The following is a 13,243-nucleotide window of genomic DNA, read 5'->3' as shown; positions in this document are numbered from 1 at the left end:
CCACTTGCCAAGAAAGCATGGTACTAAGTTGCTTTTATGACCGTCACCAGCCTCCTAAATCCACTTTCTTAGGACCTATGTGTGGAATTCAGGCTCGTGTGCCTGTGAACCCTGATGGCATAGTGGTTACATGTTGCGCTGGTAACCACAGGTCAGCAGTTCGACACCACCAGCAGATCCACGGGAAACAGATGAGGCTTTCTCGTCTTTCCTAAAGATGGATGGTCCTGGAAACCTGCAGGACAGTTCTACTCTGGCCCACAGGGTCGCTGCGAGTGGGAATCAACTAGAAGGCTTGGGCTTATTTTTGGTGTAGGACATTTTTCGGACTCTGCCTCTTACTGAGAAGACTAGGTGGGAGGGGAGGAGCTCCCCCAAGCTTGATGGCAGGTTCTACATCCCCCAAGATGGAATTTCCTGAACGGACCTGCGCGGTTCTTTGATCGCTTGGATGCAACTTACAGATTCTGGCTCCTGCATCTTCCTGCTTTCTAGTCCACTCTCTTCCTTCCCTCCTAGGTTACAGCCTGCCCTGGGAGGACCCGAGTTTTCAGTATCCTGGGAACTTTGCCCGGCCCCTGGAGGTTGCCATTGAAGCCAGTAACGGGGCTTCTGACTACGGCAACAAGTTTGGAGAGCCGGTGTTGACAGGTGAGGCTGGGGGCTGCGGGGGTGGCCGTGATTCCTAGCACTGGAGTGGGCTTCCTGGCGGACCCAGGAGCTCTGGGTGACAGGATGCTGCCCTCCCTCTCTCCAGGCTTCTCTCGCTCCCTGGGCCTCCAGCTCCCTGACGGCCAGCGGCGGGAGTGGATTAAGCCCATCATGTTCAGTGGAGGCATTGGGGTCATGGAAGCCGAGCACGTGAGCAAGGATTCCCCTGAAACAGGTGAGCCTGCCAACGACGCAGCCAGCAGTCCGCAGGGCCAGGATTTAGGAGTCACCGCAACCCCTTGCTTAGTTTTTCCATCTCCTGGGACAGGGCTCTTGGCCAGCCAAACGGTCTTGGTCTTTGTCGCCTCCTTCTCATACAGAGCAAGGACCCACCTCACTCACACACCTGCGGTGCTTCTGGGTCACAACTTGGTACATCAGGTGCCTGCGGGGACCAGGGCCCGTGGCTTAAAGCTCACATCAATCAAGCAAACGTCGACAAGCCCTCAGTCTGCTCTGGGTGCTGTGTGAGAATGAAGATAAAGCCTCACTGCCATCGAGTCCGTTCTGGCTCACAACAGCCACTCTGTAGGCGAGGGGACAAGTGGCCCTCCGGGCTCCTAAGGGTGTCATCTTTACACCGGCAGACTGCTGCATCTTTCTCTCCCGGAGAGCAGTGCATTTGAACCACCGACCTCCCAGTCAGCCCAGGGTGGCCGGGCTCTTAGAGTCTCAGAAACCCCTCCTCGCCCACAGCCATGGAGTTGACTCTGACCCCCGAGGCTTTCTACTGAAGAGACTCACCGTCCAGGAAACCTGGGGGGCAGTTCAGCTCTGTCCCACAGGGCAGCCCTGGCGGCGTAGTGGCTACACATTGGTCAGCTGTTTGGAACCACCAGCTGCTCCTCCCTGGCAGAGTGAGATGAAATCCAGGTTCTGTTTATGGATACGTGGTGAGGGGGTTCAAATCCAAAGGACAAAGGCAATTACAATAGAGGAAAAATGTTCCCGTCCTTGTCCTCCCCTCCCCCGCAGCCACCGGGTCCCTGATGCACAACCCCATTGATTGCTTATTTTCCCTCCCGACCATGGGGTGTTCCCACTGTGGAGAAGCAAGCTTCTATGTCTGTGCCCTAGTTTTATAAGCAGATGGCATGTGTGCACACTTTTTAAAAACAACCACATATTGAGAGAAAGTTCACATACCACGAAGTCCATCTACTGCCTTTTTGAAATGTCAGGATAGATATACAGATATACATGATACATATATATCGGTTTTTCTTCATGTTTTCACTAAGTTGTGCATCAACCAGTCAATTCCAGAATGTCTTCGTCCACCCAAAAGAGAGCCCCGTGTCCACTGTTGTGAGGTGCCATCGAGCCAGTGCCAACCCATAGCGACTTTATGCTTATGCACAACGGAAAGAGACACGGCCGGGCCGGTCTGCCTCCTCCCCTCGGGTCACTCCCTCCCCTCCCCCAGTCCCTGGAAGCCATAGATCCGCCTGCCTTTCCTTTGCTTTCCCTGGCCTGCACATCTCGATGGAGTCACGCAAGGTGGTAACTCTTGTAACCGGCTTCCTCTGATGGCGTCCTGTAATATTTCCCCGTTTCGTCCATGGGGCGGAACTTCCTCTTTTCATGATGTACAGTGCTCCACTCTGCAGGTTAAGTCACATTTCGATTGGTCACTTCCTCCATCTGTAGCCAGACATTTGAGTTGTGACTCCCTGCGGCTATTCCGGATGATGCTCGTGTTCGGTCTGTGCGCAGAAGGGCGGCTCGGCTCAGAGCGATGGCGCACAGCCGCTGCACCGTCACTAGATTTCTCCAGCAGGGGGTGAGGGTTCCATTTCTCCATGTTCTTGCCGTCACTTGTCATCGTCCATCTTTTTATAGCCATCCCCTCTCACGTCCATTGAGTGGATTCTGAAACATAGTGACCCCAAAGGGCACAGGAGAACTGCCCCTGTGGGTTTCTGAGACTGAATCTTTCTCTAGCAATGGCTGGTGGTTTCAAACTGCTGACCTTGCAGTTAGCAGCCAGATGCATGACTCACTCAGCCAGGAGGGCCCGTTACATCCTCACATGGGTGCGAAATGGCACCTTATCCTGGCTTTGATTTTCTTTTCCCTGATGAGTAATGATGTCCAGCATCTTCTCATGTGCTTACTGGCCACTGCCCTTTCTAGATCTTTGGAGGGAAATGTCTATTCAGGTCGGTTGCCCATGTTTAATCGGATGGTCTTAGCCTTGAGTTGTAAGAGTTCATTATGTATTCTAGATATCAGTTCCTTATCCGATAGATGATTTACAGTGATTGTTACCATGCTGAAGACTGTCTTTTCCCTTGATGGTGGCCTTTGAAGCACAGCTTTTTAACGCTGGTAAAGTCCAATTGCTTCTTTTCTCTGGTTGCTTGCTACATCTTGGTGCCATTATCTAAGAAAACCATTGCCCACTCCAAAGCCACAAAGATTCACTCTAACATTTGTATCATTTTAGCTCTTACACTGAGGCTTCTGGCACATTTTGAATGAATGTTTAGGTAAGGTTTTAGCTGTTACACTGAGGCTTCTGGCACATTTTGAATGAAGGTTTAGGTCAGGTGTGAGGTAGGGTCCCATGTTCTCTTCATTTGCTGTGTGAATATCTAGTTGTTTTTGAATGGCTTCTGTTGAAAAGAATTTATTTCCTCCATTGAATGGCCTTGCGTTCTTGGAAAACCAGGTGACCATAGATGTTTGGGCTTGTTTCTGAGTTCTAACGTCTACTGGTCTCCGCGTCTTTCCTAAGCCACTACTAAAGGCCCCAGTGGCACAGCGGGCCAGGCATGGAGCTGGCAGAGAGACGAGGCTTTCTACTCCAAAAAGATTGGCAGTTTGGAAACCCACAGGAGCAGTTCGCCCCTGTCTTGTAGCGTCACTGTGCTGTAGTGAGCGGTGAGTTTGGCTGCTACCAGCAAGGGAAGTGGTTCACTTCTCAAGATAAAGACGAGGCTTTCTGTTCCCGTAAAGATTTACGCCTGGGAACCCACAGGGGTAGTTCTCCCCCGTCACGTGGGCTCTGTGTGAGTCAGCATCAGCTCCATGGCGTCAGGTAGATTAGGCGATGGGAAGAATGAAAGAAGGTAAAGGCAGAAAGTAGTCTCAAAGGTTTATTTCAGAGCCCCGGGGGTGAGGTTCACTGGTCCCTAATTAGGGCCAGAGAAGCCTCGCTGTCCGTGTGAGAGGGGAAGAGTTTTATAGCCCAGGTCTTGGGAGGGAGTAGCTGGGGAATTTCCCGCTGCAGTTTTGCTGGGACGAAGCAGCAGTGCTCAGTGTTACCTGCAACAGTTAGCCTCCTACATCTCCGAAGGGGAGGGGAGGCTTGGTGTTTGGCAACGTCCTTGGGGTGTTTTTCACTTGCCCAGGGCCTTTTTCCACTTGCTTGCCCACCAACTCCCATTTCTGCCTCATACATGGCATTGAGTTCCCTGATTGCTAGCATTTAAGGTATTTTCTGTCTTTTACTAACGAAAACAATGCTGCCATCTTTCAGACTCTTGCCATGGGTGAGTTTTGTACCTGTATGCATAAATCTACCCTTGAAGTATATGTTCCCAAGGCCTATGCAGCATATTTGCAGTTCGGATTGATGCTGTGAAATTGTGGAAGTTGGGCCATTGCACTCACTCGCCCATCAACCCAGTAAGGATGGTAGTGGCCCTCCCCACCCGAGAGGTGTAGCTTCCCTTGATCCTCACACTCCTCGGTGGTGGCTTCCAGTGTTCCAGTGCTGCCTTCCTTCCTCACAGGCATGGAGGTGGTGAAGGTCGGGGGCCCTGTCTATAGGATCGGAGTTGGGGGTGGAGCTGCTTCGTCTGTGCAGGTGAGCGGCAGGAACTGAAAACGGGGTAGAATGCTGGGCTCCAGTGGTGGGCCGCTGACACCGTCCTCAGCCTCACAGAGCCGAGCTCTGTGCCTTACGTCCCCCCAGGTGCAAGGAGACAACGCCAGTGCCCTGGACTTTGGCGCAGTGCAGCGGGGAGACCCAGAAATGGAACAGAAGATGAACCGAGTGATCCGGGCTTGCGTGGAGGCCCCCGGGGGGAACCCCATCTGCAGCCTCCACGACCAGGGGGCTGGTGGCAATGGTGAGGGAAGGGACTGGGGCAGGGTTGCCCTGGTGCCCTGCCGGGTTTGGTTTAGGGAGAGGTATGGAGGATTTGCAATTGCTTGCCCACCCAGCTCCGGGCCCCTTACTGCCCCCCTCCGGGTCCTGGGCAGGGGCAGCGTGGGACTGGGAGCTTTCCTCAGCGGGGTGACTGATGGTCATAAACCACGGAAAGGGCTCCTGTGAGGGCTGGGAGCTGTGCTTCGTGGGCCAGTCTCTGATGCTGGCCAGCTGACCACCTCCCACTGCAATCCCACCAGGCAATGTCCTGAAGGAGCTGAGTGACCCGGCGGGAGCCATCATTTACACCAGCCGCTTCCAGGTGCGCCTCATCCCCCGCGGTCGGGAACTTCCTACCTGGACCCCGCCCAGCAGGCCCCCCACCCATTCCCAGCCGCTTTCCAAGACGCATCCTGCTTCTCCTCCCCCCACGTGTGTGCAGCTTGGAGACCCGACCGTGAATGCCCTGGAAATCTGGGGGGCCGAGTATCAGGAGTCAAATGCACTGCTGCTGAGAGCCCCCCACCAAGACTTCCTGAATCAGATCAGTGCCCGAGAGCGCTGCCCGGCTTGCTTTGTGGGCACCGTCACGGGAGATAAGAGAGTGAGTGGGCCCAGGGGCCGGTTGGAGCTCTGGTTGGCAGGGGGTTGGGGTTGGGGTGGGGGTACAGGCTCCAGGGAGAACCTTGGAGGGAAAGCAGCGATCAGTGGGGGAAGGGATGGGGATGTTCACGGTGGGTGTGTTCTCTCTCTTCCCGCCCCCTTCGGGGCACAGATAGTGCTGGTGGATGACCGGGAATGTCCTGTGGGTACAAGCGGTGGTGGGGACACCCCCTCCTCGCCTCCCCCGACCCCTGTGGACCTGGAGCTGGAGTGGGTGTTGGGCAAGATGCCTCGGAAGGTGAACGGGGTGGCGGGAGGATGATTCTGCCCTCTCCGACCCCACCCTTGCCCCTACTCCTGCTTTGCTGCTTTGCTCCTTGTGCCCCGGTGCTCACCCGCCGGGTCCCCGTTTCTGTGTTGCAGGAGTTCTTCCTCCAGAGGCACACGCCCATGCTACGGCCGCTGGTCCTGCCCCCGAGGCTGAGCGTGCGCCTGGCACTGGACCGGGTGTTGCGTCTGCCGGCCGTGGCCAGCAAGCGCTACCTCACCAACAAGGTGCTCCGGCCGCACCGTGTGGACTGCTCAGAGGGAGATGGGGCGGGGCGCAGGGCACCTTGGGGTGGCACTCTTCCTCCATGCCAAGAGTGTGCTCCAGAGGGGGACGGGGTGGTGTGGAGGAGTATGTGCCACCCTGTCTCTTGTCCTCACGACCCCACCGGTTTTGTAGGTGGACCGCTCAGTGAGCGGCCTGGTGGCCCAGCAGCAGTGTGTCGGGCCGCTGCACACGCCTCTGGCAGATGTAGCCGTTGTGGCACTGAGCCACCAGGAACTCGTGGGGGCTGCCACGGCCCTGGGGGAGCAGCCGGTCAAGAGCCTGCTGGACCCCAAGGTCGCTGCCCGGCTGGCTGTGGCAGAGGCCCTCACCAACCTGGTGTTTGCGCCCGTCACGGACCTGCGGGTGAGCCCCTCAGCTCCAGCCCTTTGGGATGCTCCCGTGTTCACGCCCCTCCCACCCTTCTCCCCGACCCCAGCCTTCCAAGTCCTGTGCTCACGGGACCCGGAACATCTCCCCTCCCCTCCCCACCCCCAGGACGTGAAGTGCAGCGGCAACTGGATGTGGGCTGCCAAGCTCCCCGGGGAGGGCGCCGCGCTGGCCGATGCCTGTGCGGCTATGGTGGCAGTGATGGCGGCCCTGGGTGTGGCCGTAGACGGGGGCAAGGACTCGCTCAGCATGGCTGCCCGGGTGGGCGCTGAGACCGTGCGGGCTCCAGGTGAGGCCCGGCTGAGGGGGACGGGGCTGGAGCAGAGCCCGTGGTCCAACTGCCCTGCTCTGTCTTACTCCTGGCTCCGCAGGGTCCCTGGTCATCTCAGCCTATGCCGTGTGCCCCGACATCACAGCCACCGTGACCCCCGATCTCAAGCATCCTGGAGGAAGAGGTATGGTGTGCGCCTCCTCCCTGCACTGAGGATCCTGGAGGGCAGCCCCTGTGTGGTGTGCGAGCTGAGCGCTGGGGCCGCGTTGCTTCTGGGACCAGGGTGGGGGGTGAATTCCATCACCCACGCAGCCGCCCTGCCTGCCTAGGTCACCTGCTCTACGTGCCTCTGAGCCCTGGGCAGCACCGGCTGGGGGGCACGGCGCTGGCCCAGTGCTTCTCCCAGCTTGGGGACCAGCCTCCTGACCTGGACCTGCCCGAGAACCTGGTGCGTGCCTTCAACATCACCCAGCAGCTGTTGAAAGGTGCGGAAGGGGTGGCAGGCAGGGTGGGGTCGAGAACGCCGAGGTCCTTCCCTCTGGTACTCTGTGTCCACATTCTCTCTCGCTTCCTGACTACGTGCCCCTCCACAAGGCGGCTGGGTCTTGAAACGGCCGTGCCCTTTTTTTGTTCCCCCTCCAGACCGCTGCCTCCGCTCGGGCCACGACGTCAGTGACGGAGGCCTCGTCACCTGCCTGCTGGAGATGGCTTTTGCTGGGAATTGTGGGCTCGAGGTGGATGTGCCTGCCCCTGGGGTTGATGGTGAGCGCCCTTGGTCTAGGCTCAGGCTTGGGTTACCATCCCCCGTCTGCTTCTCCAGGCCTAGCACAACGTGCAGACCCTGCCTCCTGTTTGCCAGTGATATGTCCCCAGCCTGTCCCCTCAGCTCCCCGCTGCCCTCCCTGGTCAGTGCCCCGATGGCACCAGTGCCCCGATGGCACTGCTAGGATCCTGGCTGTGGCTTCTGGAGCAACACGCCTGGTCTCATTCTTTTAACCTTCACTCCACCTCAACCCTTCGCCTTGACCGTGTGCCTTCTGAACGCCCACCGACCCCGGAACCACTCTGACTCCCCGCTGCTCTCCCCTAGCTCTGTCTGTGCTGTTTGCTGAAGAGCCAGGCCTGGTGCTGGAGGTGCAGGAAGCAGACCTGGCCCGAGTGCTGGGTTGTTACCTGGATGCTGGCCTGCGCTGCCTGGAGCTAGGCCACACGGGCGATGCGGGACCCCACGCCATGGTGAGGGGGCGCCCGGTCGGGGGGAGAGATGTCGGAGGGGGGGAGGTGTGCAGGCCTTCTTTCTGCCAGCCGGGAAGCAGCAATGCATTGGGCCCCATTTCTCAGAACCCTGAATCCATTCACCTGCCTGCTAGGTCCGGGTGTCCGTGAACGGGTGTGTGGTTCTGGAGGATCCCGTGGGGCAGCTGCGAGCCCTCTGGGAGGAGACGAGTTTCCAGCTGGACCGTCTGCAGGCACAGCCGCGCTGTGTGGCAGAGGAGGAAAAGGGGCTGAGGGAGCGGACAGGCCCGAGATACTGTCTGCCCGCCACCTTTCCCAAAGTCTCCGTGCCCCGGGAGCCTGGTGAGAGCATGTGTGGCTCCCTGGGGTCTGGAGCCAAAGCTTCTCCTAGAAAATGTTCCCGGGGCGGGGGTGGGGGGGGGTGGCCTCTGGCTCACACACATTCTCCCCTTCCAGGTGGCCCTGCCCCCCGAGTGGCTATCCTGCGGGAGGAGGGCAGTAACGGAGACCGGGAGATGGCCGATGCCTTCCATTTGGCCGGGTTTGAGGTGAGCAGGGTGGCTGAGCAGAGCTGGGGCCACACTCAAGCCCTGGGCTTTGTCCCCTGCCTGACACGCCGCCTTCCCGCCCTGCCAGGTGTGGGATGTGACCATGCAGGATCTCTGCTCTGGGGCCATTGGACTGGACACATTCCGGGGTGTGGCCTTCGTGGGCGGCTTCAGCTACGCAGATGTGCTGGGCTCTGCCAAAGGTCAGCTCCCAGGCTCCTTCCCGCCCTCCCTCCCTGCTTCCGAGCTGGCAAACCGGAGAGCGTAGGAGCCTTTGTCCTGGGCCGGACACCACCAGAGGGCCTGCAAGTGGGGGGCGCGGGCAGGGTGCAGGTGACCCTGTTTTTCTCCACAGCTCCAGGGCTTTGTAGAAATCTGAAATTTAGCCTTAGCCATCTGTCCCTGGGTAACACACAGTTAAGCCCTCTAGCCGACCCACCCCGAGGCACCTTGCAAGACCAGTTTGTGATGGTCACCTTCCGAAAGGTCAAGGCCTTGACAGCCCTGTGACACAGTTCGACTCTGACACTCCAGCAGTTGCCGTGAGTCAGAAGTCACTCCGCATCAGTTGTCAGCAGTCCGAGTGACTGCTGGACAATGGAAGACAGGTGTTGGAAGTATTCTGCTGGCCAAATGAGACCCTGCCTGTGGGCCAGCTCTGCCCCCCACCCAGGGGGGACTGCTGACTGAGTTGAACACACTCATGGCTCCCCTGTGCTTGCCCTGAGCTGGGCAAGATGTGGGTGCTGGGAGAGCAGCCATCCTGCCCTTCCCTGGGTCTGAACTTCCCTTTTCTCCCCCCAGGGTGGGCGGCTGCCATTACCTTTCATCCAAAGGCCGGGCCAGAGCTGTGGCGCTTCCGGAACCGACCAGACTCCTTCAGCCTGGGGGTGTGCAACGGCTGCCAGCTGTTGGCTTTGCTGGGCTGGGTCGGGAGCGACCCCAACAAAGAGGTCAAGGCCATGGGCTTTGATCCCAAGCCCGTCCAGCCAGGCCTCCTGCTGCGCTACAACCTGTCCGGGCGCTTTGAGTCTCGCTGGGCCAGCGTGCGTGTGGGGCCGGGGCCGGCCGTGATGTTGCGAGGGATGGAGGGCGCTGTGCTGCCTGTGTGGAGCGCCCATGGGGAAGGTCAGGGTCCAACCGGAGGGGGGGGGACCTGGGGGAGGTGTGTGTGGCGGGGGAAGCTCGGAGGTGCTTGACTCTCACATCGCCCCCCCTTTCCAGGTTACATGACATTTTCTCCTCCGGAACTCCGAGAGCAAATCGAGGTCAGGGGGCTGGCTCCGCTGCACTGGGCTGATGATGATGGGAACCCCACCGAGCAATACCCCCTGAATCCCAACGGCTCCCCAGGCGGCGTGGCTGGTGTCTGCTCCCCTGATGGCCGCCACCTGGCGCTCATGCCCCACCCCGAGCGGGCTGTGCGGCCCTGGCAGTGGGCATGGCGGCCCCCTCCGTTTGACGCTCTGAGCACCTCCCCCTGGCTGCAGCTCTTCATCAACGCCAGGAACTGGACACTGGAAGGAGGCTACTGAGCAGGCTGGGGCAGCTCGCCCGGGGCTCCTGTTTGTCCCCAGGGCGTCCGCTGCGCTCTCCCCAGTCACCCACAGCAGCCCGCTGTCCGTTTCCAACACTCTTCTAGAGATGGGACTAAAATGTCAAAGAGCGATGCTAATTTCCCAGTCTGCCCGTTTCTGCCTATTTCCAGCTGCCCCACTTGGACATGTGGTGCCCTTACGTGGGCCCAGGAAGCAGCCGGCGGTTCAGAGATGCAGTGGGGGGGTCACCTCATTGGCCCTACTTCACCTTTCACTACCGCAAGCCTCCTGCCTCTCATTCAGGCCCGGGAGGATGTTTGATCCCCTGTTGTCTTCACTGGAGTTTATGGGATGATAGGGCAGCTCCTCGGGACCTCGGTGTTCTCCGCTCCCCCCTCCCCCCCAATGAGAGGAACTTTCTGGGTTTCTCTGTGAGCTTCTGGGCAGTGCTCGGCCCTGACCTCTGAACATAGCAGTCCTGTTTTACTTCTGGTTTAGCAGTTTCCTTTCTGACTAGGTGGTCAGCACCCTCCTGCCTTGATCTGAGCCTTAGCATATGTGACTACGACCTCCGACCTCTGCCTTCACAAAACATGGCCACTGCCGCCGGCGAGTCGACAGCCTCATTGAATTTAAACGAGCCGATGTGTGTCAGGCATTGTGTGTGTCTGAACTCCCTGCAGTTCAGTAGGGTCAACAACAGCCCTTTCTACCCAGGGAGACCCCAAACCAAACCCCCGCTATCAGTCGTCCAGCGCCACACAGTGTCAGAGCCAAACTTTGCATTGGGGACTGGCTCCCGAGGCCATCGCTTACCCATGGTGGCCTCCCAGCACCATCTGTCCCGTGTCCCAGGAGCAAGGTCATGAGGATTTCCCACACTTGTCTCTTGTCCGCCCTGGGCCGTGGCTTCCTTTCTTTGCTTGTGTGTAGCGGTCACTTCCTTGTGACTGCTCTGTTACGGATGGGAGACAGTTTGCCTTTGAATGTGTTTGTTTCATTTTGATCAAATGATTTTAGTTATTTTTTTTTAGATATAATCGCCTCAATAAAATTCACCCTTTTCAGGGAGGGTAGAGGGAGAGTGGGTAGGAAAGAGGGAACCGATAACAAGGAACTATATGTGACCTCCTCCCTAGGGGATGGGCAACAGAAAAGTGGGTGAAGGGAGACGTCGGACAGGGCAAGATATGACAAAATAACAATTTATAAACTATCGAAGGGCTCATGAGGGAGGGGGGAGCGGGGAGGGAGGGGAAAAATGAGGACCTAATGCCGGGGGTTTAAGTGGAGAGAGGAAATGTTTTGATAATGATGAGGGCAATGAATGTACAAGTGCGCTTGACACAATTGATGTGTGTATGGATTGTGATAAGAATTGTATGAGCCCCTAATAAAATGATTTTTAAAAAAAATTCACCCTTTTAAAGAGTTCAATTAAAAACAAACAAAAAGTTCAATTCAGAATGATCACAGTGTTGTGCAACGTCACCACCCTTCATTTCTGGTGTGTAACGCCCCCCCATACACATGAACGAGCTGTCATTCCCAGTCTCCCTCTCCCTAGTCCTGGTGTTAGCCGTCTGTAAGTCAACTCTGACTCAGTGACCCTCCAGGACAGTGTAGAACCACCCTAGGCTGCATCTCGGGGGAGCTCACCCTGTCTTCTAATGTAGGTCAATGTCTTGGTTAGAGCAGTCTCAGGTCCTTGTGGAGGTAGGGCTAAGCATTGTGCTTCTATGAGGGGGTGAAACTAACAGTGAAACCCAAATTATAGCGATTGAGGTCCCCAGGGGGTGCCAACAACCAACAGCAGGAGACTGTCCCCCCAGAGGGACCTCTGAAGCCCATACCTCATGATCTGCTTCGAACAAAATCAGCCACGCGGAATTTTGTGGAGCAAAGTTCTCTGACATCTAGAGAATTGCCTACCGTGAGTTGGAATGAAGGCTCTGACGACCTTTTCTTTCTTTTAAAATCATGGCTGTGGAGGGAATAGCATTTCAGGTTGGATTCTCGTTCCTTTGCAAGTCAATCCGCTCTCTGCAGGGACACCCACTCAATGCCATCAAGTGAGGGCTGACGGACAGGACAGCAGCCCTCCAGGACGGGTGGATCTGCCCCGGGGATTCCCAGACTCCTAACTCTGGATAGAGTCCGAAGCCTGTCTCTCCACGGGGCAGCTGGCCGCTTGGCAATGCTGACGTGCTTGCAGCCCAACCAACGGGTTACCAAATCTGAGCCTTTCCTCCTGACCCGGGGAGGCAAATGTATCAGTGTTTTAAATTTGTAGCTCATTTCAAATGTACGGTCTGGGTAGGTACTAAGGCTTTGCTGTGTAAGTGGGATTGTGTGAGAGGTAGACTGAGGTGGATAAATAAGGCCCTTTGCTGCAGTTTGGAAATGGAACCAGTTCTGGTTGGGAACTTCAATCCGATCCAGCAAGACCCACCCTCCCCAGACAAGACCAAGTACCCTCTTCCTCTCACCCCCGATTTCATCCAGCACACCCACAGGTCAGTGCTTCCTGGCTCCTGACCCCTGCTGTCACGTCCCTCCTGCCCCTTCCCCAAGGCCTTTTGCCAAATTCCCATACTGCTTCACTCTGCTCCTCCTTTTCATGGTAAGACGAGGGTAAGTCGAACAACTTTGATTAAAACCGTAAAAAAATGAAGCTCTGGCTCCTCACCACACCCTCCATCTTAGTCACACTTCTGAATGGCGTTTCCGTCCCCCGACCCCGACCCCAGAGATTCTTTTTCAATTTACTCAAAATAGTAGCTGGGGCACCCTCCAGGGCACCCTCAGGCTTGGAGGGTGGATGGAAGTTTTCCCAATGAAATCCTCAGGATAAACCCTGCTGCCTTCAAAGAAAGCAAGGCCCCCCCCCCTTTTATTTTAAAAATCATTTTATTGGGGCCTCGTACAGCTCTTAGCACAATCCACACATCCTAGCCCAGTGCACCTTTGCCCCCTCTTCCCCACATCCTAGCCCAGTGTCTACCCCTATTAGGTCCTTGCATGTGGAGCAAATTCGTAAACAGAAATTAGTGAATGTCACTGCTGAGTGAACTAAGTCAATAACAAAATAACAAATATTGTATGACCTTGTTCATAAGAAATACTATTGGGGGGAGCGGGGAGGGAGGGGGGAAATGAGCTGATACCAAGGGCTCAAGTAGAAAGAAAACATTTTGAGAATGATGATGGGAACAAATGTGCAAATGTGCTCGACACAATGGATGGATGGATGGA

General features: G+C 56.9%; 1 protein-coding gene across 1 annotated transcript; it reads left to right on the top strand.

Annotated features, from left to right (window-relative positions):
• The first annotated feature begins 217 nt into the window (after positions 1-217).
• PFAS (phosphoribosylformylglycinamidine synthase) lies at positions 218-11,117 on the top strand. Its single transcript, XM_004712932.2, has 20 exons — positions 218-275; positions 496-651; positions 758-886; positions 4,452-4,525; positions 4,634-4,790; positions 5,071-5,132; positions 5,253-5,414; positions 5,586-5,711; positions 5,837-5,968; positions 6,141-6,371; positions 6,504-6,684; positions 6,767-6,850; positions 6,996-7,151; positions 7,309-7,428; positions 7,757-7,902; positions 8,037-8,244; positions 8,359-8,450; positions 8,539-8,653; positions 9,255-9,578; positions 9,675-11,117. Exons 1-20 carry the CDS (start codon positions 218-220, stop codon positions 9,983-9,985), a joined length of 3,024 nt encoding a protein of 1,007 aa, XP_004712989.2. The 3' UTR covers positions 9,986-11,117.
• The last annotated feature ends 2,126 nt before the right edge of the window (positions 11,118-13,243 follow it).

Source organism: Echinops telfairi, unplaced genomic scaffold (assembly GCF_000313985.2).
Source record: "Echinops telfairi isolate 266 unplaced genomic scaffold, ASM31398v2 ScPeMD7_2010;HRSCAF=2546, whole genome shotgun sequence".
In the NCBI taxonomy this organism is placed as follows: domain Eukaryota; kingdom Metazoa; phylum Chordata; class Mammalia; order Afrosoricida; family Tenrecidae; genus Echinops; species Echinops telfairi.
The sequence above is the reverse complement of the archived record's forward strand: the minus strand, read 5'-3'. Positions and strand labels throughout refer to the sequence as shown.

Coding starts and splice junctions, on each gene's coding strand:
- PFAS (XM_004712932.2), top strand. CDS start 218: ATGGATGGTCCTGGAAACCTGCAGGACAGTTCTACTCTGGCCCACAGG. Junction 887..4,451: donor CAAGGATTCCCCTGAAACAG/GTGAGCCTGCCA, acceptor CCTTCCTCACAG/GCATGGAGGTGGTGAAGGTC. Junction 8,451..8,538: donor TCCATTTGGCCGGGTTTGAG/GTGAGCAGGGTG, acceptor CCGCCCTGCCAG/GTGTGGGATGTGACCATGCA.